At 46.9% G+C, this 26,289-nt stretch overlaps 1 protein-coding gene across 2 annotated transcripts; it reads right to left on the bottom strand.

Moving 5' to 3' along the window:
- Window positions 1-7,172: 7,172 nt before the first annotated feature.
- TPX2 (targeting protein for XKLP2) lies at window positions 7,173-12,232 on the bottom strand. 2 transcript variants are annotated; one of them, XM_048700172.2, is made up of 20 exons: window positions 11,843-12,232; window positions 11,653-11,747; window positions 11,488-11,546; window positions 11,197-11,303; window positions 10,901-11,108; window positions 10,694-10,802; window positions 10,501-10,620; window positions 10,265-10,366; window positions 9,473-9,649; window positions 9,321-9,383; window positions 9,164-9,244; window positions 9,009-9,088; window positions 8,851-8,929; window positions 8,645-8,773; window positions 8,479-8,568; window positions 8,287-8,406; window positions 8,048-8,214; window positions 7,870-7,978; window positions 7,707-7,766; window positions 7,173-7,599 (listed from the first exon to the last, which is right to left on the bottom strand). In XM_048700172.2, exons 1-20 carry the CDS (start codon window positions 12,018-12,020, stop codon window positions 7,420-7,422), a joined length of 2,313 nt encoding a protein of 770 aa, XP_048556129.1. In that variant the 5' UTR covers window positions 12,021-12,232; the 3' UTR covers window positions 7,173-7,419. The 2 variants fall into 2 exon arrangements, with proteins under 2 accessions (XP_048556129.1, XP_048556128.1); XM_048700171.2 differs by having other exon boundaries at window positions 10,901-11,111; window positions 11,843-12,231.
- Window positions 12,233-26,289: the final 14,057 nt, after the last annotated feature.

Below are 26,289 nucleotides of genomic sequence, written 5' to 3'. Positions count from 1 at the left end.
TTTTCTTGTTGGGTGCTAATTTCTTCTGCGTGGAAGAACCTGAGGCATTTTTGTCGTGCTTGCACTTGGAACGGCCTTCATTAAGACCAAAGGCTTTGCGCTTTTCAATGTCTGGATGCATCAACTTCACATTTTTAGCGTGCTTGGCATCTTCCTTGAATTTCTTTTCAGCTCGAATCTCAACATTCTTGATGCGTCGAGCAAGCTCATGGGGATAATCAACTGGGCGCTTGAGCGAGGATTCATGAGCATTCAAGGAGGTGGAGGACGTTCATTTGCATCATTTGTTCTCAGTAGCCAAAGAGCATGAAAATCTCCCCAAGGTGGATGAAATGCGAATTTCTTATTGAACCAAGGATGCACAGGCTTGTATTGGAACCATTTGGTGACTCAATATCTTTGAATCTTCTAAAGTCTTCACTTCTTTGTTCTACTTGTGTCACCATAGTTTGTATTGTATCAGTCACGAGACATCAGTTCCGTTAAGTTGGTATATGGTATCCGACCACCCCGTTTCTTCTTTGGGGAACTTTCTACATCATCTTTATCAGCTGGCTCTTTAGATCTCTTTGGCTTGGAAATTGAGGGGGCTGCCGTTGGGCCTGGCACATTCGATGCCTTTGATTCATCTGTTGTGCACATAGCAGTGTCTTCCGCTCTATCATTTTGACCAGCAGGCTTGGCAGAGTCTTCGATAAAATCCATTGCCCTATGAATATAGAGAGATGCGAGGGAAAATAGGGATAGGGTTACGAATGTGCACATAGACAAATTTTTACGAAAATCATTTCCCCGAGAGATTAGACTTAGGCCTTGAGTTAGATTTCGGTTGAATGAAATCTCATAGGTTTCATGCTAGTGCATCTAAAGACAAATGCACTAAGACGAATACTAGCTATTTGGAACTACTTAAGCAGAACACAAACCCTAGATCTAGAATCAGATGCAAGAAGGAAGTACAAACCGCATCCAAAAATTCACCCTAAGTAATATGGATCTAAAAAATATGGTAAATTCCAGGGAAAATACCATGGACAAACTTGAGCGAGAACAGATAGAAGCATAAGTTTGAGGTTGCACGTACCCTAACTCGATGACGAGGAGCAACTAGGGTGACGCGGGGAAGGGGAATGACCGCAGAGGCGACACGTCGACTCTTGCTGGGCTCCACAACTCATAGGCCTTGCAGGGTTACGATCTAGCATGACAAGTCTTCTCCTGCAACTGGCCACGTGCAAGGCCAGGTGAGTACTTTGGATGTACTTGCAAGACAACCAAATACATATCATCCAAACAAGCATATGACCAAGCAAGTCCCATGCTCATACTTGAATTTATCTCATGGCAATGGATAAGCATGGCATGATATTATCAAGGAACATGGATCAAGCAAATCTTTAACATATCATGGCATGGCATAGTTGTATCTGCAAGACATGGATATATGCATGAAACTAGGCTCAAAAGTAAACTACACTGACCTCTCGTGAAGAGTTAAAGTAATATGTTGTTCATTAATCAGTTTCACTGCCACTGCCCCTCTGGGCTAGCTCATGACTCACCGAGATCTCATCTCGGGATCATGTCAGAACAACACTGTGACTTCTCACGATTATCTCATAGTCCAAGTTACCACATTCTTTATAGCACATTCTTTATCAAAATAATTATATCAGGTTTATCCTCCATGACAACAAATACCCGATAGTGTGACCTAGTACAAATTGTGTCCATAACCGAGGACGCATCTATCGATAGATTATACACTCTGCAGAGGTTAGCACACTGTACCCACACCATGGAACTCATGGCCTCGTGCTCCCATTCGGGTGGACCAACGATGTTCCAACAAAACCAATCTATTGCATGACACTCTCCCGGCCTCTCTGACAAACTCCCCTTTGGGCTATGTCATCAGTGGCCTCGATGTCAACTCGTGACATCCGCCACCTTTGTGGCCGCCACCGTCGTGGCCAAACAAAAACGATCCCAAACGGGGACATGAGCTCAATACCAAAACCGGGCGCACAAGGTTATGACCGCCTACCGGGCCAGGGTAGCGCGAGAACATAACCTTCCCTAGTAGGCGGCACCAGCGAGAGGCATGACAACAGACCGAACTAGGGCCTCCCCATCCAGGCAAATGTCGCTCCGCTGTAAAAGCTCGATTCGGTGGCACTATGACTTGATCCCATCGATAATGGAGGAGGTTTGTTATTAAAGTTTAACTTAACATCTCCATCATCTTATCATATCATCAAAAGTTATGAACATGAATATTACAAATACATTGATGAGCAATTATTACCAAATTTCTCAAGTGAAAAAACATAGCATATGAGGCAACGCAACACATGATAAAACATATCAACAATGCAACAAAACCATAATAGTATTGATAACCATGACATGATACTAAATGAAGGTATCAATATGATATTGTCAATACAGATATTATAGCTAACGTGGCAACATATAGTACAAAGTTAAATCATGGCATGGCAAGCAATACGAACATACAACACAGATGGTATAAATGCAGACAGAAACATGATATGAATATATTGTCGCTACACACACAGGGTTCAAGCAAAGTCAACATGCAAGTCTGGGGCCCATGATAAGAGGTTGGCTTGCCTTGGGGTGGACGAATGCATCGGATGCAAATGCGACACTCCGCAAGATACGACTCGTCGGAACCAATGTTCTCGAGAGGGGCCTAGAATAAAAGAAGGGGAAAATGGCATTTTCAACATGTGACAACATTATGAAAATGGCACCATCGGAACGGGCTTGACGAACTGAGAATGTGGGTTTTGGAATTATCTCAATCAGAGTTACGGTCGCGACAATACGGTCGTTCGTTCGTTAAGCAGAAATCATACAAAATATGTCCGTTTCTATCCTTAACGTGCGAACACTAACAATGTAACTATTTCGCCGGTGGGCCGGGCTGAAAGCGCATTTTTGAAAATACGCCTCCGCACAGAGAAAGCGCATTCTCGCACGAGGTCGTGGCAAAGTACGTTTCCTCAAGTGGAAAGCGTATCTGGTGAAATACGCCTTCACTTAAACTGGTCAACGGGCCCGCCAGGTCAGTGCTGTGGCAATGACACGCGGAGCCCACCGCGTCCTCTCTCTCCTCCTTCCTCATCTACTTCTTGCTCTCGACCAAAGGCAGAGGGGGTTGCGGTTACCGACGCAGCCGACGACTAGCAGCGTGGAAGGGCTGCCCCGACGCACGCAGGAGCTCTGCCGCTCCACGCCGCGCTCGTGGGTGGCCGCGAGGTTGCTCGGGGCGGCCTACAGCGCCAGCGCCGCGGTTCGGGTGCCACGGCCGGAGTACAACAAGGGAGGGGTGGCTCCGGCAGGGCTCCCCGAAGTAACGAAGGGGGCGACGGTCTGCGTGCGTCGAGGGAGGGGTAAGGGATTCGAGCATGGACTGGCCAAGGGGATCAGTGGATGCAATCTCCGGCAATGGAGGGGAAAAAGGGGAACTCTGAGGCTCGGGGAGGCCTGTGGGTGGCGAGAGAGGGCTCGGGACACGCTAAAGTAGCCGCGGGGAAGGCTTGGGAAGGGGGGGGGGGGGGGGGGGGGGTGGCACGAAGCTTGGCAATGTGGCGATGCTCCGGCGAAGCATCCGACGTCGGCACGCGCGAACAGAGGCTAGGGGACGGGGAAGGGAGGTGACTAAGCGACGTGGGGCGAGGTCGTGACACACCATGGCGAGTTGGGCCACTGGGGAGGGGCCTCCCGCGGGTCCAATGCACAGTGCACTCTCACTGCATGCAACGCGTGCGCTCTACACGTGGTCACTATGTGGCGGGTTAGGCACTGCCCCATTAACTGCTCGGTGCAAAGAAACAACATCCATGGCCCACTATGTGACTGCACGGTGCACAAACCTTAATCAGCAGCAAAGTGTTTGATTGAAGGTGGGAGCAATGCACATCTCCATTTTGCCTGAAATTTGGGTGAGGGTGGTCATCTACTAAGGTTATCATTGTGGCAAAATCTCAGCTCCAAAAGATGAGGCTAGCTGGTACTTTGTTTGCAAAGTGCCCAACTGGCCAGAAATGCAAATGAGGATGCTGGGTAAGAATGGCTAGGTGGAATTGGCTGAAATTTGGTGGAGACCAATGATGTAATCTTGAGAATGATATGGTATAATTGCAGCTCATTTGGATGCTCTATGAAGGTACTTCCTTCACAATGCTAGGATCTGAACATAAACTTGAGAAAATTACAGGGGGAGATTGGATAAATGGGTTGAGCTGATTTTTGGTTTGCAGTAGTAATATATCAATATGAACTACCCTGCAAAATTTCAGCTCAATTGGATCGAAGAATCAAGCACTTCCTTCACAAAGTTTCAGACAACGCAGAAACTTGTATTGGATCATGTGCTCAAATTTTGAATTGTTTGGATGGAAATGGTGAAGATATAGCAAGTAGAAGGTCCACAAATTATTTGGGAATTTTCCTGGTTACCAAAATGGTAGTTCTTTTGGAAAGTGGCAGATAGACAATACTGGCCTTGTCAACAGTAAATCAAATTTTCCTTAATTAAATTTGGCCAATATTTTAACCAGAGCTTGGAATAGGCATCAAGATCATCTCCATAAATTCTCATGAAATTTAGAGATGTATAGCTATGCCTCTGGATTTAATTCCTCGGAAAGACAGGAAAATGAATTAATCCCAGATGAAAAATATTGCATATGACTTGGCAATATTTTTGCATATCCAGGATGGAGGATTAACAGAGCAAAAGAAAGGACGGCTCCTTTGTAATATCAAAGGCAGGATTTCAAATTCCAAATTCTGGAATTAGGGTTTGGATGGGTTTTGGGATGATGGAGATGGGGTCTTGGCTAGCATCAAAGACATGGGCAAGGCTCTGAAAAGATGAAAATTACATGAATTCACTCGATCATCCAGAAAACTCTGGAGAAAGATTTGGAAAAAGAAAGCTAGGAAAGAATAACAGCACAAAAATTGAACCCAATTTTTGGGGTGTTACAACATTTCACTCTGAAAAACAAATACCCGAATAATAGCTATGAGTGAAATGCATAGGGGAGGGGACATAATCCAAATAGCAAAGAGAAATATGAGAGAAAATATCATATATAATTGAGAACCAAATAGAAATGTTGGTGGCGTGACCCACTATATAAGAATTATGCGACCAGGGCATCGCACAATTTGTCCTGGCATGCTAATATCGAATTCTTCGTTAATGTATTCACTCTCTGGCAGAAATTTTCACTTTGTTAAAATTTTCAAGCTCTTCGAGTGTTGTGCGCCAATTTCTTCTGAGATGTGGAAGTGTTGGTACGGTAAAATTCCACAAAGAGCAGTAAGCTGACACAAAATTTTCAAGCTCTTTGAGTGTTGTGCACCCATTCCTTCTAAGATGTGGAAGTGTGGGTACTACAATACTCATTCCTTCTAAAATGTGGAAGTGTGGGTACTTCTTACCTGAGGAGTAAGTTGACACGAAAAATAAGCTTAGATTAGAACTGAGAAGCACCAGCAGACCACAGTCGGCCGACTCCGACAGCTTCAAAAAGCCACACAACATTAAAAAGCAAGCCCAAACAAAGAGTACGTGGTCCACTCTTTTAAGCATTGTTTGTTAGACTCTATTTCATATGCTTTGCTTGCCTTCTTTGTTGCTTATTGATAATCATGCATGAACCAGACACCCTCCAATGATATGTCACGGTACGATGTTCGTTCCACATACAATCACATAGGTTAATGATGTAGTTGGAGCAGACCCGGTTGTACGGCCATCAACATGGTATGCACGTGCAAGTCAAGCAGACAACCCACGGAACCAAAACCCACAAGCTCCTCCATGGCCAAGCCCACATCCACCCATGAGCTAGCGAGAGGATCTCCCGTTGCGACCATGTCCACAAGGCAATTACAGAGCTTAAAAACTAAGCAATACATCATGTGGAATTAGAAAGAACAAATAATAGCAGCCAATACACGTCTATCATAAAATTCCAAGTCAGTGAGAGGTCGGCCCGCATCAACAAATCTGACTATTACACATCACATATACAATAGCGTCCTGGTTTGGCACCGGTGATCCACACATTGGTGGGCGTGTGCCTTGCTCGGGCATGTCACTGAGTGTGAGGCTGCTCGGAATTGTCGGTAGCCTACCCTACCTCTCATGTGATGAATCATCTGTTGGAGAGCGGTTGCTCGGGCCTTCCAACCAACCACTTAATCCTTTTCCATGTCGGCCCTTCTTGTCCGTCCTATTGTTCAATACCGCCGACCAAACTATTCAGAATGTATGGACTTAGAACCCGTGGCATGGGCCCTATGGTGCACTTGGTTTCTCGCGTCGGTCTGCCCGAAAGCTCGAGTGGAGCCCCGTGACATGACCCCAAGGACAAGCCACTCACCAATCCTCTCACCATCCACCCACAATTCCCGAACACAATATATCCGCATGGATCTCAATTTCGAACAGATAAATTCTATCGCAACAAGAAGACACACAAAAACAAAATGCATGGATATCAACATGAAGAAAACAAACTACGCTACACACGCAAATTAAACGAGCAAACCTCAGTGCAACAAAGACGAAAGACGACGACGGACGGTGCACTCAACCGAGCGACAACATCATTGAATCCTCCAGGCGCACGAAGCAACCAAACCTGCCGAAGAAACAAGGATCGGGCACACCCACTTTGTTAAGAACACACGAAAATGACCAAAGAAATGGCTCACCTAGAATTCATATATGCTCCAAAAACCACCTCAACTAAAGCTCGAAAAACTTCCGGCCATCGTCGCCCACCTCGAGAGGCTGGCGGTGGTCGTGTGGACAAAAAGAGGAGTCACGCTCAGACCATCCAACAGATGGGCCGACAAAGAAACTCGAGAAGTCGCTTTCATTCGAGGGCAAAAGAAGCAAGTTGTTTATTTTATTTTTAGCGTTCATTTCATCCAAAGATTATTTTCGTCCTCTTCTTGTAGACGATGTTGCGCATGTGTTTTATTTGGACCAATACGTTTTGGCTGCCATAATGTGGAACAAAACTCAAGCCCTTCAAATACAAAAGCAGCATAAGTTTTGCAGCAACCGGGCAGACAATTAAGCGGCACTACAAGTTGTCTATCAAAATAGTGAGACATGCACAAACAACAGATAAACTGGAATTAATATAGACACAATAACATCAATCAATCAGCAATCCGTAATAGCCCCATCTCAGATCCACAGAGTCAGCTGTGTTGACTGACTACACGGAACTCTGAGGCCTATATAACGATGAGAAAGAATGACAACAATACTCTGGTGACCAGATAGAGATGATCTTGGCGTCAGGGGAAAGGAGAAGGTACAGCAGATGGAGAGCAGAAGCTGGAGACTGAGATCATCTATCTCATGAACGGGTGCCTTCTCGCCCCTCTTTCATTCACCTGAAGCTGTGGTGACTTGGGCCTGGTCACCTGCTTCGTCGACCTTTGTGGACGGAACGGCCTGTCGAACTTTGGGAGGGGCCGTGCTTGTGGCACCAAGGTCCTCCTCAGCTGCTTCAGCGCCTTCTCTTCCTCGATCTTCACACACACATTACATATACAGAAGTTGGTTAGTCGCCATGGTACAACACAAGAAAAAAAAAGGCTGACGAACAGGCAAGGATGCGTCGCGTGTATGTATGTACCTTCTGTGCAAATTCGTTTTCCTCTCGCAACCTCTTGTAAGTGATCTCCTTCTCCTTCACCTGCATCACAATGAAATGCTCCATAAACCCTCCTTCCTACAAAGCTAGTTCATTTCAGAGGTATAGTAGTATAGAAGGAGCAAAAGCAGGCAAAATTACTGACTCTGTTATCAAATTCTGATCTTTGAACCGCCCTCTCATCAACATGCAGTTCAAACTGTTGCACTTCAGTAAGAGGCTTTCGCTCCTTCTGTGGAAGAGGAATAGGATCCCTGCAACCAAATTAAAAGTCGTAAGACAAGAGATCGTACGTAGGACAAGGGGTTGCACATGCTACTTACTCTTTCAGTATCGGTTGTGCCCTGACAATTCTCCTCTGAGCCTCTTCCCTCGCCATCCTCTCTCTTTCTTCCATTAGCCTTTGCTGCTCCACTTCATGTCTCACCAAGCTCTCCAGCTGAAAACCTTCTGGCCTCGTGCATGGTTTCGGTTCAGGCTTTGGTGGCACCTGAGTGGAAAATGTCAAGAGATGGCCTGGGACCAGGATATGTTCAGCATATATCTATCACTTTGCACGTACCACTGGATAGTCTGTGGTGTAAGGATAGGGATTAGCCTTGAATTTCCGGGCCTTCTCTTCCTCTAGCTTCTTCTGCAACAGTTGTGCCTCTAGTTGCCTCTCCTTGTCATGCCCTCTTTCCTGTAAACATGGGTACAGTGTTATTCGCTTGCAGCAAAGATGGGCAAGAAAGTATAAACACATTTCACATACATCTGTATGTAGATTGAAAGGGTTGGGTATCGTCAGTCTCGGCATATCTTTCTTGTCATGGTAGGAAGAAGATTCAGAGTACAGAGAAAGCTGCAAAAAAAGGACAACAGATTTAAAAAGGTGAAAAGGTTGCTGACAACACTACTTGGTTTACTTCAGCACACACCTTGTCGAGAAGATCCGCAACTGCAGGAGGTCCCAAGCGGTCGTCAGTACGAAAATGGAACTCCTTGGGCTCTGTTGCCTGGGCCTTCGGGTGGGCAAAAACACCAATATCACCCTTGCTCTCAAGAATCTGCATGGAATGATGTTCAGGCTAATTTTCCAAAGCATTATATAGTTGATTGTATATAAGGTTGAAATGTACAAGACCTTTTTGTTCAGTGGCTTGGCCTTGAACTTGGGGGCTTTCTCCAATTCCTCTAGTTCCAATTCCTGAGTGCTTTTCACCCTGTTAAAGCTCATGTTAGAGTCGAATTTACAAGGTTGCAGCACAGTAAAAGTGATTATTGTTTCCTCAATAAATGTACCTTGATGGCCTTGCGCGCAGTGCTGTCTCAAGTTGTGGGGGTTTCGCTTCAGCAAGTTTAAGTGGCTTACTACCCTGACTCTATAAGATGTATACTTTCAGTCATTGCCACAATCAACAACATAACGTGGAAAAACCAGGTGCTAGTATGCTTACCCGCATAGTTCCTACGGAAGAAGCTTCTGAACATGTGTCAGCATGTCGAGACGCTCTTTCCATCGTTTTAAGGTGAAACTCCTATAGTCAATGCAAAGGCGTGACTTAATTAGTGGACGATCACTCGGCGAATTTGTTATGACAGTCAAATACGTACATTGAATTCAGGGAGCTGTGGAGCTGTCCTTGGAAGAGGAGGGAAAGACGGAGCTTCGGCTATCTAAAAGCAGAAGCAAGAAATTAGTTAGGCTTCATCCCCTGAAGCATGCAATTCATTTAGTTAAACAGAAACACAGGAAATTTTCCCACCTTTTTGTTAAATGGCCGTGCTCTGAACTTTGGAATCTTGGCCAGCATTTCCTCCTCTAGTTCTGAAGAGCTTTTCATTCTGACTGCTCGGACCCTGTGGGTAGTCTGAAACTCAGGTTCCTTTGGCCTTGTTAGCATAAGTTTGGGCCTTCTCTGTGAGGCAGTTGCTGCATCCTCCTGCATGGTTAATCCAAATTATAATATATTTTTCATGGACAAGTATTAAGATGTAATAAATGCGGCAATTCATCAAACTCTGGATTGCTAGTGGAGATATCCATATCATGGCACCAAGAAAAATAAATTAAACAACGGCAGTTCACAGTGAGCATACAAACTGTAATATGGATGTAAAGCTCCTAGTCAACTACTAATACCGTTTTCATCATCAAATATTCACAGATTGATGATAAAGGTAATGATTCTTTTTTATCAAACTCCGAACTGCTATCAGCCCCAAGAATAACAAAAATTAAGCAACGTACACCCACACGATATGTGGAAAGGACTACTTAAACTTACAATAGACATTGTTCTGCAATATGAATTAAACAACAACAATTCACAATGAGCATTATGAATTACAATAGACATTGTTCTGCAATATGAATTAAACAACAACAAACTCCTAGTCAACTACTAATACCGTTTTCATCATCAAATATTCACAGATTGATGATAAAGGTAAGATTTTTTTTTTACCAAACTTCGAACTGCTATCATGCGCCAATAATAACAAAAATTAAGCAACATACACCCACACGATATGTGGACAGGAATACTTAAACTTACATTAGACATTGATCTGCTGTAGTGGCTGCCCAAATCTCTAGTCCCTGACTCAAACTTCTTGACCATTTCAGCTGCCGAAATATATGGAGTCACTGTCACTTCCTGAAAAACGGGCAACAATTACAGTAAGTACAAGTTCACAAAATAATAAAATGACATTACACCTGCAGTTTCATATCTCTCCCCACTACACAACAAAATGAACTTTATTTAGAGTCAGAAGAAGATGTCGCCACCTTCAGAGAGTGGGCGTCGTCATGGCGGTGCCTCATGGAAGACTGTACCACCTCGGTGCTTCCTGATAAACTACAACATCTTCCTTTGTGAAGCAGCACCCGGGACTTGACGTTCAATATCTGGTCATCGCAATGATTTATAAGTTCACAGTACATGGACAAGTTCTACCAGTAATATAAGTTCCTGCTATACCTGTCTTGTACTTCCATCATCTAGTTTTTGCCTCTTCACAGCCTGATTTTCTTGCCTGATATCATTTGCAGCAGCAGCTGCCTTTCCGGCCACCGCATCACGAGCCCCCCTAAGAACCAACAACCCAGAACATCGTTAAGCGAACCATCTCAAACTTTGGAAAACGGTATCAATATCTACGAGTCAGCATGCATATATTTCTCCTACTTGATCGCACTCTTCTTCTTTAATGCCAGCGAGGACTGCTTCAGATTAGACGGTTGCACGGTCTTTGAGCGAGTGGATGAGCTCCCCTGCACCTTGGGAGTGCACGCTTCAGCCTTCACTGTTGACTTGGCACGAGTGGTCGCAGCAGTGGTAACTTCCGCAGGTGGAGGCGGCCTCTGAATCTTAGGCGTGCTAGACCCAACATCTGCTGCTAAAACCACGGCAATGTCGATCTCAGAATTGAGGAATGAATTCCCAGCCGGCATTCCTCCAAGAAATACTAGTTAGTGACTCACATTTTGCAGCCAAATCTTTGGACAGGGGGAACTCGAAAGACTTGGGTGACTCCTCCTTCTCTTCTGTTGGCGGCGACTCTGACATGGTGTCAGGACAAGCAGACGTGCTGACCAAATGAAGAAAGACAGGCAAACATGGTATGAGGACAAAAGTATGCCAAACACAGAAGGAGAGATACGAGGTCCAAATAGGCAATTTTTCGGGTGTCACAGAACACAATTAACTGGCAGAAACAGAACACAACAATGATATGTAAATTCTAGAAGAAAGAGAATCACCCCAGCGCTTACCCATCGATATCCCCTGCCGGATTTGGGGCTTTGACTGCTGCCTCCTCCGTTGCTTGGTTCTACCGCCGCAAACACCAACACAGATTGGGTGATGAGAAGGGGGAACAAAAACAACCCAACCCAAATCAGAGCAAAATCGAGGCAATCTCTTTCCATTTTCGTTACCTTTGGAGATGGAGCCGGGTCCTCCGCGTCCGCGAAGTCGCAGAGCGCGTCGATCTTGACCTCCGCTCTCGACTCCTTGATCCTCGGGGCGAACGCTGCGCGCAAGAAGGAGAGAGAGAAGAGCAAGTCAGGGTAAATTTCCGGGAGAGAAGGCGCGTGGAGGGGGAGGGGGAGGGGGCGGGGTGCGTACGCGAGGGCGCGTGGCTGGCGCCGGCCTCGAACCAGCGCTCGGCGGCGCGGATGTCGGCCTCCGTCTCGTCGACGACAAAGTCGAAGTACTTGGGCGCGCGGTACTCGTACGCCTCATCCACCTGGAACTGCACGGCCGCCGCCTCCGTCCCGGAGGAGGGTTTGGTCTCCGCCGCCATGGACGAGCAGAATTCTAGGGTTAGGAGCGCGCGAGCTAGGGTTCTCTCTCTATCTCTCCGGATGTGGTGGTGTGAGATGTATGGTTTTGATTGGAGGCGGGGAGAAGAAGGGAAGGGAAGGGAAGGGAAGGGGATCGGCTGGATCGGGGGGGAGGAGCCTGGTGGGGGTGGGTTGGAGAAGAACGTTGCGAGTCCAACGGTCGGGGGATTTGAAGTGTTTGCCGATTGCCAAAGGGGCAAGTCTTAACGGAGGGGAAGGGAGGAGAGGAGGACTGGACCTGGGTGGTTGGGTGCTGCGATAGAGATCTATCTCGGCGCTGTGTGCCAACGGCTATTTTTGCGGCGCGGCTGCCAGCGGTGCGCACTCAGATTAATGGTCCGCCGGACTAGGAATTTTTCGAGGGACCAACAGATTAGTGGTACTGCTACAGCCTACAGCTATCGATCGGGCACAGACTGCCCATGTTGGTTGTAGCTTAACGGTCATGATGCAATGTAAAACTTGCTTAGAATAACAGGATGCCTTCTTTTCGCTTTACAACTCGCCAATTCATCCCCAATGAATCAGAGGGTGTTTAAATCCAAAGGACTTATTTTAGTTTGACCTAAAATAGTCTCTATAAAAGGCTAAAGTTCTAAGCACCCCTGACTAAAGAGGGTAGTTAGGGGTACCTCTACTAAAATGTGGATTAGTCTTCTCTCTCTTCATTTAACTCCTCTCCTTTTAACACATGCGAGTTCTGGATTAGAGGATTTGAAGGATAATAAATGCCCATTAATTTGATTTTAGTCTCTTTAGTATTTGGATCCGAGTATGGAAGAGGCTAGCAAGCTTTAGTCCCACTACTTTTAGTCATGAGACTAAAACGTATCCAAGCACCCTCTCAGACCTAACTCAACTCTAAGTAGTAGCAGGCATGACAAACAAGCATGAATGAGTAGACACATCAGAGCTCAAACAACTCCTACTCATGCTAGTGGGTTTCATCTTTTTACTGTGGAAATGACAGGTCATGCAGAGAAAAAGGGGGTTCAACTACCGCAGCAAGTAACAGATGAATCGTTGTTGTCCCAATGCAGTAAAAGAGAGCAGTAGTGAGAGAGTGGGATTGTATGGGAATGAACAAGGGGGTTTTGCTTGTCTGGCACTTCTGAAGATGATATAGCTCTTCATTGGTGTCATCGAACTCATCGTCGGAACATACGTCTATCGAGGGGGAATAACCACCGGCAAACAAGAGGGAACACAATCAATGCAATGCAACAATATGATGCATGAATGTAACATGGCAATATGTTGTGATTTGAGCTAAGTGTGTGAACACGATTTGGTAAAGGTAGCGGTGAGAGGCCATGTAGGAGTACATGATGGGTTGTCTCATTGAAACCGTCCTCAGAAACTGAGTTCTATGTTTGTGATCCATGAACAGCTACTACCGCACATTGGGCTCCGGGCACTCCAAGCTCTCTCGACTTATTAATCAACCTGATCTCTGTCCAGAAGTTGCAACTAGTTTCTGGTGTTTGTAGGATATGTGTTGGGGACCGTGCATAGCGCTAACCCTAGGGGTGGGCTATGATGCGGTAGAGACACGAGGCACGGTGTACCGGGACGCCCGTTTGGTGCCTCGGAAACCCTGCTCTCATCGTTTGGAGCCGTGAGCGAAACCCCGGCCGGATCTCCTTGCAGATGAAACCCGAATAGGCGATAAATCTGGACTAAAGACTTGTGTGGTTAGTCAGGTCGTGGCCGACACCCTCGCCAGGCTTCCGCTTGAAGGTTGCCGAGATATATGATGTGTACATGGCGGTAAGTGACGAGAGCGTGTGTGAAGAAGTACACCCCTGCAGGGTTAACATCATCTATTCGAATAGTCGTGTCCGCGATAAAGGACTTCTGGGTTGCATGTACAGTTCATAGACAAGTGAAAGTGGATACTCTAAAATGCGCAAGATAAGCGTGAGTGCTATGGATGGCGTTCTCATAGGGAGACAGGAGCGGGTCCATAGTGGTGTATTGATTTGGTGAATATGTGGACTCGTGTGCGCCACCTCAAAAGAGTTACCTGCAGTCGTAGTTCAGGATAGCCACCGAGTCAAAGCTGGCTTGCTGCTGTTAAACTCCACCATCCCCTTTATTGACACTGATGCATATGTAGATAGTTCTGATGTAAGTCTTGCTGGATATATTTGTACTCATGTTTGCTTAATTTATATTTTGCAGAGAGACTTCAGTCTCATTAGTAGTACCGCGTGGACTTCGACCTTGTGACGCCCCCGATTTGACCGTACACTAATCATACACGCAAACATGTACAATCAAGATCAGGGACTCACGGGAAGATATCACAACACAACTCTACAAATAAAATAAGTCATACAAGCATCATATTACAAGCCAGGGGCCTCGAGGGTTCGAATACAAGAGCTCGATCATAGACGAGTCAGCGAAAGAAACAATATCTGAGTACAGACATAAGTTAAACAAGCTTGCCTTAAGAAGGCTAGCACAAACTGGGATACAGATCGAAAGAGGCGCAGGCCTCCTGCCTGGGATCCTCCTAAACTACTCCTGGTCGTCGTCAGCGGGCTGCACGTAGTAGTAGGCACCTCCCGAGTAGTAGTAGTCGTCATCAACGGTGGCGTCTGGCTCCTGGACTCCAACGTCTGGTCGCAGCAATCGGGTAGAAGGGAAAGAGGAAAAGAGGGAGAAAGCAACCGTGAGTACTCATCCAAAGTACTCACAAGCAAGGAGCTACACTACATATGTATGCATTGGTATCAACTGGAATAAGGCTATCATATGTGGACTGAACTGCAGAATGCCGGAATAAGAGGGGGATAGCTAGTCCTGTCGAAGACTACGCTTCTGGTAACCTCCATCTTGCAGCAGGAGAAGAGAGTAGATGGTAAGTTCACCAAGTAACATCGCATAGCATAATCCTAACCGATGATCCTCCCCTCGTCGCCCTGTGAGAGAGCGATCACCGGTTGTATCTGGCACTTGGAAGGGTGTGTTTTATTAAGTATCCAGTTCTAGTTGTCATAAGGTCAAGGTATAACTCCGGGTCGTCCTTTTACCGAGGGACACGGCTATTCGAATAGATCAACTTTCCTGCAGGGGTGCACCACATAACCCAACACGCTCGATCCCATTTGGCCGGACACACTTTCCTGGGTCATGTCCGGCCTCGGAAGATCAACACGTCGCAGCCCTACCTAGGCACAACAGAGAGGTCAGCACGCCGGTCTAAATCCTATGGCGCAGGGGTCTGGGCCCATTGCACAACTGCACGTTGCGTACGCGGCCGGAAGCAGAACTAGCCCCCTTAATACAAGAGCAGGCTTACGGTCCAATCCGGCGCGCGCCACTCAGTCGCTGACGTCACGAAGGCTTCGGCTGATACCACGACGTCGAGTGCCCATAACTGTCCCCGCGTAGATGGTTAGTGCGTATAGGCCAGTAGCCAGACTCAGATCAAATACCAAGATCTCGTTAAACGTGTTAAGTATCCGCGAACACCGACCAGGGCCAGGCCCACCTCTCTCCTAGGTGGTCTCAACCTGCCCTATCGCTCCGCCACAAAGTAACAGTCGGGGGCCGTCGGGAACCCAGGCCCACCTCTACCGGGATGGAGCCACCTGCCCCTTCAGCCCCCAACTCCGAACAGTACCACAGGTAATGTAACTGTGCAAAGTATATAGTATATGCCCGTGATCACCTCCCGAAGTGATCACGGCCCAGTAGTATAGCATGGCAGACGAACAAGAGTGTAGGGCCACTGATGGAACACTAGAATCCTATACTAAGCAGTAGGATAGCAGGTAATGGTAACAACAGTAGTAGCAAGGACAGGCTATGCATCAGGATAGGAATAACGAAAAGCAGTAACATGCTACACTACTCTAATGCAAGCAGTATAGAAAAGAGTAGGTGATATCTGGTGATCAAAGGGGGGGCTTGCCTGATTGCTCTGGCAAAAAGGAGGGGTCATCTTCGATCGATGTAGTCGAACACATGGACATCGGCAGCGGTCTCGGAGTCTACCGGAAAGGAGTAACGGAGGGGGAACACAATAAATATAAGAGCAATCAAATGTAACACAAAGCAAGACGCGGCAATACGTTGTGCTAGGGGTGACGTAACGTAGGGATAGGCGATACCGGCGAAGGGGAGAAACATCCGGGAAAGTATTCCCGGTGTTTCGCGTTTTCGGTCAGATGAACCAGAAAGGAAAAGTTGCGTGTTCGCTATGCTAAGGATGTATGACGGACGAACGGACTGCGTATCCGGATTCGTCACGTCGTTCTGAGCAACTTTCATGTACAAAACTTTTTCATCTAACATATGGATTACTTTCTATTAATTTTCAAAGGTTTAAGCAATTTCTAAAGTTTCTAGTTTTATTTTAATTTGTTTTAATCCGAGTTGACCAAGTCAACTTTGACTTGGCAAAAAGGCAGGGAGTGGCCCACATGTCATAGGTCATATCTAAACAAATAAATAAAACTAATCTAATTGAAAGGAACCCACACGTCATTGTCACATAAATTAACTAGTGCTAATTAGTCCTTAATCTAACCTACTCCTAATTAACTGGGCCGGCCACTGGCACAGCCGTGCCTAACGTTGAGTGGCTGTGCCACGGTTGTGTGGCCATGGTAGATTTTTTGCCTCAAAAGACCATCTGCCGAGTCGAATTAACAAAAAGGACTATCTTTAAATTTTTTTAAAAAAAAAACCAGCTAGGCCATGGCAGCAGGCGTGCCAGCCAACACGTGGCACCTGGCGCCACCGAGGGAGGCGGCGGGACCTGCCGCCACAACACCAGGCGGCAGCCCTGAAATTACTGAAATCTGACAAGGCCTGCTGCTGGAACGGAACAGCCTGTGGTTGGTGGGGCCCCCCGCTACACACCGTGGCGGCAGGTCTGCAGCAGCAGCAGCCAGCTCTCTCGTTCTATTCTTTGTTCTTCCTGTGTTGTTAGCTAATGTCAAATAGGCACGTTTGACTGAGATTTGAACTAATTTAAAGGTCGATTTTGAAGATGATGTAGTTGAAGAAAAGATAGATCAAGGTAAGATGTATCCATTTTTGTGTTTTTCGCTCACATGCACGATGGTTTCGTACTGTATGATTAGTCGTAACTTTGTATTATCTGCTGTATTGGGCATGTGATAATAAGTTTGGGGAGTGTTTTGTAGCATTTGAAAAGTACAAGACCGTCATGCATGTAAGCGAAAAACATAAAAATGGATAGATCTCAACTGGATCTATCTTTTCTTCAACTGCAACATCTTTAAAATCGGTCTTCAAATTGATTTAAATTTCAGTCAAACTTGCATATTTTCACACTTGCTAAACCAAGTAAAACAGAGAGCCTTTGTCGAAAGAAAAGTAAAACAGAGAGCAGAACGACACAGCCGAGCTGGAGACTTGCCACCACGGTGTGTGCGGCAGGGCCCACCAGCCCATCCAATTCCGTTGCAGCAGTTGGTCTCGCCCGATTTCCGGTAATTCCAGGGCTGCCGCCTGCTATAGTGGCGGCAGGTCCCGCCGCCTCACCCCGTGGCGGCAGGTGGCACGTGTCGGCTAGCGCGCCTGCCGCCACGGCCTAGCTGGTCTCTTTTGTCAAAAAAACTCAGAGAAGTCTTTTTTTGTCAATTCGATTTGGTAGATGGTCCTTTTGAACAAAAAATCCTGGTATGGGTGCAGAGGCAGCGGCCATGGCCATTCTCAACAACAACAAGCAGCATGAGGTAGTAGAGCAAGCAAACAAGGGCAGCGGCAGCAAGAATTAAGAGCATTAGCAGCGGTAGTAGCTTAGCAGGAGCAGCAGCTACGCAGGCACACGCGAGATGCATAGGGCGTGGCTACGCGGGCGCGGGGCAAGACCGGCGAGCAGGAAGCAAGGCGGCGTGCGGCGACGGCAGGAGCGACAACAACGCAGTAGCAAGCAGATGCAAGGAGCAGCGGCAGCTCCGGCGAGGCCACACGCACGCGAGCGCATGCGGAGGCGCGGCCACGAGCGGTGCTGGCGCGGGGCAGGCAGCGGTCGCGCGCTTGGGTGCAGTTAGGAAGCGGCGCGCGCGGCCAGACGTGGTCGGACACGAACAGGGGCGCGGCTGAGCATGGCTACGGCACGAAACTTCCAACACGATGTGAAGAGCAGTCCAGGGCATCAGATCGAAGGGGAAAATAGGGCGAGATGGAGGGGAGTTCACCGTGAGTCCGGAGGAGCAGACGGCAAGGCCGGGGGTGGTCGGAGCGGTGCGGATCGATGGCGGCGACCAGACGAAGAAGACGATGGCGGCGTTGGCGACGTAGCGCCCTGGCTCGAGCTGGTGCCTGGAACGGACGAAGCCAGCCGCGACGGACCTCCTGGACGTGCTCCCGCACGCCGGAGAGGTCGATGGCCGCGACGATGACAGCGAGGCAATGGTGACCGTGAGTTGTTCGAGCTCGAATTTGAGAAGAAGAGGAGGGGCCGATGAGGGATCCAGGGGGTTACGAGCGAGATGGGGATTAGGGTTTCGGTGAGCGACTTTATAGGCCGAGGGAGGCGACTGGAGGGCATCCACGGCCATGGCGCCCTGGATGTGCGCCACGCCATGGCCCCTGCCTCCCCTGTTGCCTCCCCTGTACGTGGTAGGGGAAAGGCCGGGAGTGGGCTGGGCCACGTGCACACTAGAGCCCACTTGGGCAGTACTAGTTTAGGCCTTTTCTCTTTTTTATTTGCATTTTCTTTTCTGTCTATTTACTTTCCTCTATAGTTTTCAATTTATCTTTAACTTTAAAAATACAAAAATAGCACCTAGATTAGTAAGATAAATATACCACTGCCACATTTAATTATGGCACCCAAATAAAATAGCCTAACATTTTATTAATTATAAAAGGCAATAATTAATATGGTTAAGCCACCGTTTTATTTATCTTAGTGCACTTAACTATTTTAGAAAAACTTGGTTCCTTCACCAATATTACTTATGAATTATTTGTCACATCCAGAAATTTTAGTTTAGACATTTGAAAACTTTTATAGTTTGACTTTATTTCAAATTTGAATTTGAATGGGATTTGAATCATCGTGAGATTGTCAACAACAATAGTGGTGATGTGGCAACATTTGTAGAGGGTTACTGTAGCTTAATTATCCGGGCGTCACAATTCTCCTCCACTACAAGAAATCTCGTCCCGAGATTTAAGAGGTGGTGAAAGGGGGGAAGGTTTTGGTTATGAATCTAGCGGGTCTTCTCAATCTTGGTTGCTCTTCTCGAAGAGATCGATCCATTACATTGATGTCTTCATTCCACTGCTTCAGTCACCATGATCAATTTGTCATCCTTTCTTCAGGATCTCCATCGTACTTACGAATAGGTAAGGGGCAGCTCTACAACAATAGGATGTTATAAGGGAAAATCTTCTAGGGGTTTCCCAAGTATGAACATATGAGTATCTCTCGAGTTGAACAAATGAAACACATCGAGAGCAAAGTGGTGCAATAAGAAGTTTCAAGCGGATAGGCAATCGTTCATTGCCTGAAACAGAGTGTGAATGGGGTTTAGAGCAACGGGAATAAGTATTGTGTCCGATACCAGAATTGATCACTAGGAAGGTGGCTCGCAAATTACATACGAAGTCAAGCTCTAGGAATAACTTTGGCAGCAGGGTGTATAGGAGAGTCAGGTTTCGATCCCGGGACCTGTGGGTTATGGGCCCACATGTGGGTTAAAAGTAGGAAGGGCGGTGACATCTTGCACGATCATGTAAGCAAGGCATGTCAGAGGATTGCCTGTCATTTATGTCGGCAACAACATCGGTACCAAGGGCAAGGAACGAAGAGAACCATTTTCCTGCTCGTCGAAACGAGGCGGACCAATAGGTAAAGTTCTCGTCCATCGGTGGTTACCGGAATGTCAACAACAATAGTAACAGGGTCTTACTGACAGAGTTGTACGCTGAGGTGCTTATAAAAGCAGTGACGTATTACTGCTTAGATCATATAAATCTCAAGAAGGTTAAACAGAACAATGGAAAGGAAAATGTGATTATCAGATTAAATAGAACAATGGAAAGGAAAAAATGTGTTTAAGCACATATTTCAGGGGTATATCCTTCCCAATACAAGCAGAGTATGATACCCAAGACCGGACAGAAGGTAGAAAACCACTTAGGTAAGGGGAGAGGAATTTCATGACGTTACCCATACAGTGGTGTTTGGGTAATTGAGCAGGAAATATTAGCATTGGGCTTCAAATGTTCTTGTTGAAAATCGGAGTACCACAGACATGCTTCGAGATAGCGTTGGCATGGTATTCAAGCAAAGGTCAGACTTTGGATACTCAAAGGATCCATCAGGAACAATTTGTAGAATAAGTCTTACAATTTCCTCATGGTAGAATGGATAACCTTGTAGAAAAGGAAACTATAACACTAGGTCCTCCGGCCAGGTGCACTAGGCATGATATCACCTTACCGGGTCATCTAAAGACCAATGTTATACTCTTGGAAATATGTTCAAGCCATCATATCTGACCGAGTTTCAGATCTGATTGGTGTCAGGATATCTCAGACTCAGGATGCCTGATAAGAAGAGGTGCAACACAATTGACGAGATGACATTATATGATTCTCGGGAAATGAACTATGGAAGCGAGTTCCGAAACCAGAGTTCCTCAGTAAACCAAGGAGAGGATGAGGAGGTGGCTGATGAACTCAGCGACAATTCAACGAGATTTCCAAAAGATGGATTTCCACAATTATGTGAACAGGGAGATAACATTTGTCAGATCAAATGATATAAGGATGTATGCTCGAGGAAAACATGCACAATTAAGCATTGGTTGAAAAGTGGACCCAAAATATGGTCTTAGGTAGCATGATCAATGTTAGAAAGGTTACTCAACAAGCAATAGTCTAAGAATGAAATACCGACCATTAACTTGAAAGGAATAGGGTTGCTAGAAACACGAACAAGTTTGTGTTGAACGGAAGGCAATAAAGTGGTCGATGATAACACAAATCATCAAGGGCAAGGAGGGTACTTCTCATCATGAATTCAATTGATATCTTGGAAGGGGTCAAAATGTTGATGATGATCACGACACATTGGTCGAGAGGTTTCAAGAAGATGTAACCGATCGGCGATGACATCAAGTTAACGGAATGATGAAGCGAGAAGTTATTGAAACCATAGGTACAACACAAACTTGAAATCAAGCTTGTCATTCAAGGACAATTGTTATGACGAGGAAGATCGACGTAAGATTAGCTCACCTCGATTTTTTTGCTCTAGGAAGGACTAGGTAGCACAGTTAAAATCGGTATGACAAGGATATAGCCAAACAGGCTAGGAATGACGTGATCGAGTTCAAACTCGTAAGTCATGAAGGTTACCACGATTTGTTTAATCGCGGTGCAGACTTCAGTCAGTTATCGGTGTCTTTGAGTGTTTAATAACTCAGAGCCCGTGAAAAATTGGAATTAGTGAGAATGTAACACTTGATGAAGAACTCATAAGAAGTATGCAGTTCCATGATAATCTCGAGATACCAGGGGGTAATACTCAACGACAGATCATAGTAAAGGTTGGAATAGGGTAATGCTCTGCAAAAGACAAGTGCTCAAACTTGCACGAGAAATGGAATCAAGGAGAAACATGGTCGGAACCATGTCCACAGATACAAGATGAACTTATAACAAGGGGGTAATTATTTTAAGAGAAGCTTCCATGATAAGGTATACATCGTTTCCATGGGCATGAACAGAGGGTTCAAGGTCGACTCCCACTTGTTCAACGCATAACCTTTCATTCACCTCTCGTATTTAGAAAATGACATTAGTTGTTGACAGTTTTACCTGGTGCAATACCAGATAAGTATGACCCGTGAAATCTTCCGGGTTTGCACATATTAGGGAAGGCATTAGTTCAAACCATCGGGTATCTTAGGAACATATATCACAAACTTCAGGAGTAAATAACACAAGCTCGAAAGTAGAGCATGGTTGACAAGGCGGAGGATACAGTTTACCAAAGGCATTATATACTTGTGGAAAGGCTCACAAGGTTATTGAACATTAAGGACGATGTCGGATGAAATCCAACAATGGATCTGACGATCCACAACGGAGCTGATGTGAGTATCGGTACTGTACCAGAAGAAGAAAGAATGCAAAGGCATTGGATTGTGGAAACAACTGACTAATCCAGAGCTCAAATGCAAAGGAATTATGATTTTCAAATCAAGGGATCAGAAGCAATGTTCTGATTAGGGATGGATAAGTTGAATAGCCTTAGGGGTACAATCGACGGCAATTGGATTTGTTGAGAACCAGCTCATGTTCAAAATGACATCTGAGCCGGAAAGAAAATTTAAAAGGATCAACTGATGATTGCATGCATTCGCACTCATGTTGAATCAAAGGGATCAAAATGACGGTGCCTAAGGGTACTAACGAATATTGCCAGACATATGGAAAGCATCCATCATGCAAGCAAACAAGTATTGTAGAGCAATAAGCTACTAAGGATTTTTAGAGGATCGAATAGTATTTTGATGACCATTGTGAAACACATGAACAACTGGGGATGAGCGGATACTCGATAAGGGAGAGATATTATCCGTAGGGGTATTCAGGTGGCAAGGAACTACAAGGCAGTAGGCACACAATATTCTCGGAACAATACAGAGAATTTTCGGTGTATCTTGTAATAACAAGATCAATGCGATTTGAAAGGGCAAGTGGATGTAGTTATCCATAATGATATAACAGTGGTAGGGAATTTGCAAAGGCGATGGGCAAAAAGTCTCGAAAGGGTAGGAGAGAGTAACTACGAAATCTTCTGGTGCAACAGGCGATCATCTGGCCTGAATGGGGCTCTCCGGGAGGAAGTATTTTTGAGAACCTAAAGTTATATTTTAGCAAAATCATTTAACCCGAATAGAAGAGAGATCAGAGTCCCAGAGTATAGACGAGGAATAAAAGATCCTAATACCACTCAGATGGCGACGTGGGCCCGTAAGGCACACAGCCATGTTCGTAAAAAGTTTTGTAATGTCTAAACTCGACTTCGGCCAAGGAGTGTGGAAGGGGAATTCCTACAGGCAGTCGGCTCTGATACCAACTTGTGACGCCCTCAATTTGACTGTACACTAATCATACACGCAAACGTGTACAATCAAGATCAGGGACTCACGGGAAGATATCACGACACAACTCTACAAATAAAATAAGTCATACAAGCATCATATTACAAGCCAGGGGCCTCGAGGGCTCGAATACAAGAGCTCGATCATAGACGAGTCAGCGAAAGAAACAATATCTGAATACAGACATAAGTTAAACAAGCTTGCCTTAAGAAGGCTAGCACAAACTGGGATACAGATCGAAAGAGGCGCAGGCCTCCTGCCTGGGATCCTCCTAAACTACTCCTGGTCATCGTCAGCGGGCTGCACGTAGTAGTAGGCACCTCCCGAGTAGTAGTAGTCGTCATCAACGGTGGCGTCTGGCTCCTGGACTCCAACGTCTGGTCGCAGCAATCGGGTAGAAGGGAAAGAGGAAAAGAGGGAGAAAGCAACCGTGAGTACGCATCCAAAGTACTCGCAAGCAAGGAGCTACACTACATATGTATGCATTGGTATCAACTGGAATAAGGCTATCATATGTGGACTGAACTGCAGAATGCCGGAATAAGAGGGGGATAGCTAGTCCTGTCGAAGACTACGCTTCTGGTAACCTCCATCTTGCAGCAGGAGAAGAGAGTAGATGGTAAGTTCACCAAGTAACATCGCATAGCATAATCCTAACCGATGATCCTCCCCTCGTCGCCCTGTGAGAGAGCGATCACCGGTTGTATCTGGCACTTGGAAGGGTGTGTTTTATTAAGTATCCAGTTCTAGTTGTCATAAGGTCAAGGTATAACTCCGGGTCGTCCTTTTACCGAGGGACACGGCTATTCGAATAGATCAACTTTCCTGCAGGGGTGCACCACATAACCCAACACGCTCGATCCCATTTGGCCGGACACACTTTCCTGGGTCATGCCCGGCCTCGGAAGATCAACACGTCGCAGCCCTACCTAGGCACAACAGAGAGGTCAGCACGCCGGTCTAAATCCTATGGCGCAGGGGTCTGGGCCCATTGCACAACTGCACGTTGCGTACGCGGCCGGAAGCAGAACTAGCCCCCTTAATACAAGAGCAGGCTTACGGTCCAATCCGGCGCGCGCCACTCAGTCGCTGACGTCACGAAGGCTTCGGCTGATACCACGACGTCGAGTGCCCATAACTGTCCCCGCGTAGATGGTTAGTGCGTATAGGCCAGTAGCCAGACTCAGATCAAATACCAAGATCTCGTTAAACGTGTTAAGTATCCGCGAACACCGACCAGGGCCAGGCCCACCTCTCTCCTAGGTGGTCTCAACCTGCCCTATCGCTCCGCCACAAAGTAACAGTCGGGGGCCGTCGGGAACCCAGGCCCACCTCTACCGGGATGGAGCCACCTGCCCCTTCAGCCCCCAACTCCGAACAGTACCACAGGTAATGTAACTGTGCAAAGTATATAGTATATGCCCGTGATCACCTCCCGAAGTGATCACGGCCCGGTAGTATAGCATGGCAGACGAACAAGAGTGTAGGGCCACTGATGGAACACTAGCATCCTATACTAAGCAGTAGGATAGCAGGTAATGGTAACAACAGTAGTAGCAAGGACAGGCTATGCATCAGGATAGGAATAACGAAAAGCAGTAACATGCTACACTACTCTAACGCAAGCAGTATAGAGAAGAGTAGGCGATATCTGGTGATCAAAGGGGGGGCTTGCCTGGTTGCTCTGGCAAAAAGGAGGGGTCATCTTCGATCGATGTAGTCGAACACACGGACATCGGCAGCGGTCTCGGAGTCTACCAGAAAGGAGTAACGGAGGGGGAACACAATAAATATAAGAGCAATCAAATGTAACACAAAGCAAGACGCGGCAATACGTTGTGCTAGAGGTGACCTAACGTAGGGATAGGCGATACCGGCGAAGGGGAGAAACATCCGGAAAAGTATTCCCGGTGTTTCGCGTTTTCGGTCAGATGAACCAGAGAGGGAAAGTTGCGTGTTCGCTATGCTAGGGATGTGTGACGGACGAATGGACTGCGTATCCGAATTCGTCACGTCGTTCTGAGCAACTTTCATGTATAAAACTTTTTCATCTGACATATGAATTACTTTCTATTAATTTTCAAAGGTTTAAACAATTTCTAAAGTTTTTGGTTTTATTTTAATTTGTTTTAGTCCGAGTTGACCAAGTCAACTTTGACTTGTCAAAAAGGCAGGGAGTGGCCCACATGTCATAGGTCGTATCTAAACAAATAAATAAAACTAATTTAATTGAAAGGAACCCACACGTCATTGTCACATAAATTAACTAGTGCTAATTAGTCCTTAATCTAACCTACTCCTAATTAATTGGGCCGGCCACTGGCACAGGCGTGCCTAACGTTGAGTGGCTGTGCCACGGTTGTGTGGCCATGGTATGGGTGCAGAGGCAGCGGCCATGGCCATTCTCAACAACAGCAAGCAGCATGAGGTAGTAGAGCAAGCAAACAAGGGCAGCGGCAGCAAGAATTAAGAGCATTAGCAGCGGTAGTAGCTTAGCAGGAGCAGCAGCTACGCAGGCACACGCGAGATGCATAGGGCGTGGCTACGCGGGCGCGGGGCAAGACCAGCGAGCAGGAAGCAAGGCGGCGTGCGGCGACGGCAGGAGCGACAACAACGCAGTAGCAGGCAGACGCAAGGAGCAGCGGCAGCTCCGGCGAGGCCACACGCACGCGAGCGCATGCGGAGGCGCGGCCACGAGCGGTGCTGGCGCGGGGCAGGCAGCGGTCGCGCGCTTGGGTGCGGTTAGGAAGCGGCGCGCGCGGCCAGACGCGGTCGGACACGAACAGGGGCGCGGCTGAGCATGGCTACGGCACGAAACTTCCGACACGATGTGAAGAGCAGTCCAGGGCATCAGATCGAAGGGGAAAATAGGGCGAGATGGAGGGGAGTTCACCGTGAGTCCGGAGGAGCAGACGGCAAGGCCGGGGGTGGTCGGAGCGGTGCGGATCGATGGCGAGATGGCGGCGGCCAGACGAAGAAGACGATGGCGGCGTTGGCGACGCAGCGCCCTGGCTCGAGCTGGTGCCCGTAACGGACGAAGCCAGCCGCGACGGACCTCCTGGACGTGCTCCCGCACGCCGGAGAGGTCGATGGCCGCGACGATGACAGCGAGGCA

Source organism: Triticum urartu, chromosome 2A (assembly GCF_056163025.1).
Source record: "Triticum urartu cultivar PI428250 chromosome 2A, HENAU_Tu73, whole genome shotgun sequence".
Lineage (NCBI taxonomy): Eukaryota > Viridiplantae > Streptophyta > Magnoliopsida > Poales > Poaceae > Triticum > Triticum urartu.
This window is presented reverse-complemented; position numbering and strand designations above follow the sequence as displayed.

What these genes read in the sequence shown, in the direction of transcription:
- TPX2 (XM_048700171.2), bottom strand. Translation starts at nt 12,020, where the DNA reads ATGGCGGCGGAGACCAAACCCTCCTCCGGGACGGAGGCGGCGGCCGTG. An exon ending in ACGACGCCCACTCTCTGAAG is followed by an intron (nt 10,367 to 10,500) that starts GTGGCGACATCT and finishes CCCGTTTTTCAG; the next exon opens with GAAGTGACAGTGACTCCATA. An exon ending in ACAGCAGATCAATGTCTAAT is followed by an intron (nt 9,650 to 10,264) that starts GTAAGTTTAAGT and finishes TTAACCATGCAG; the next exon opens with GAGGATGCAGCAACTGCCTC.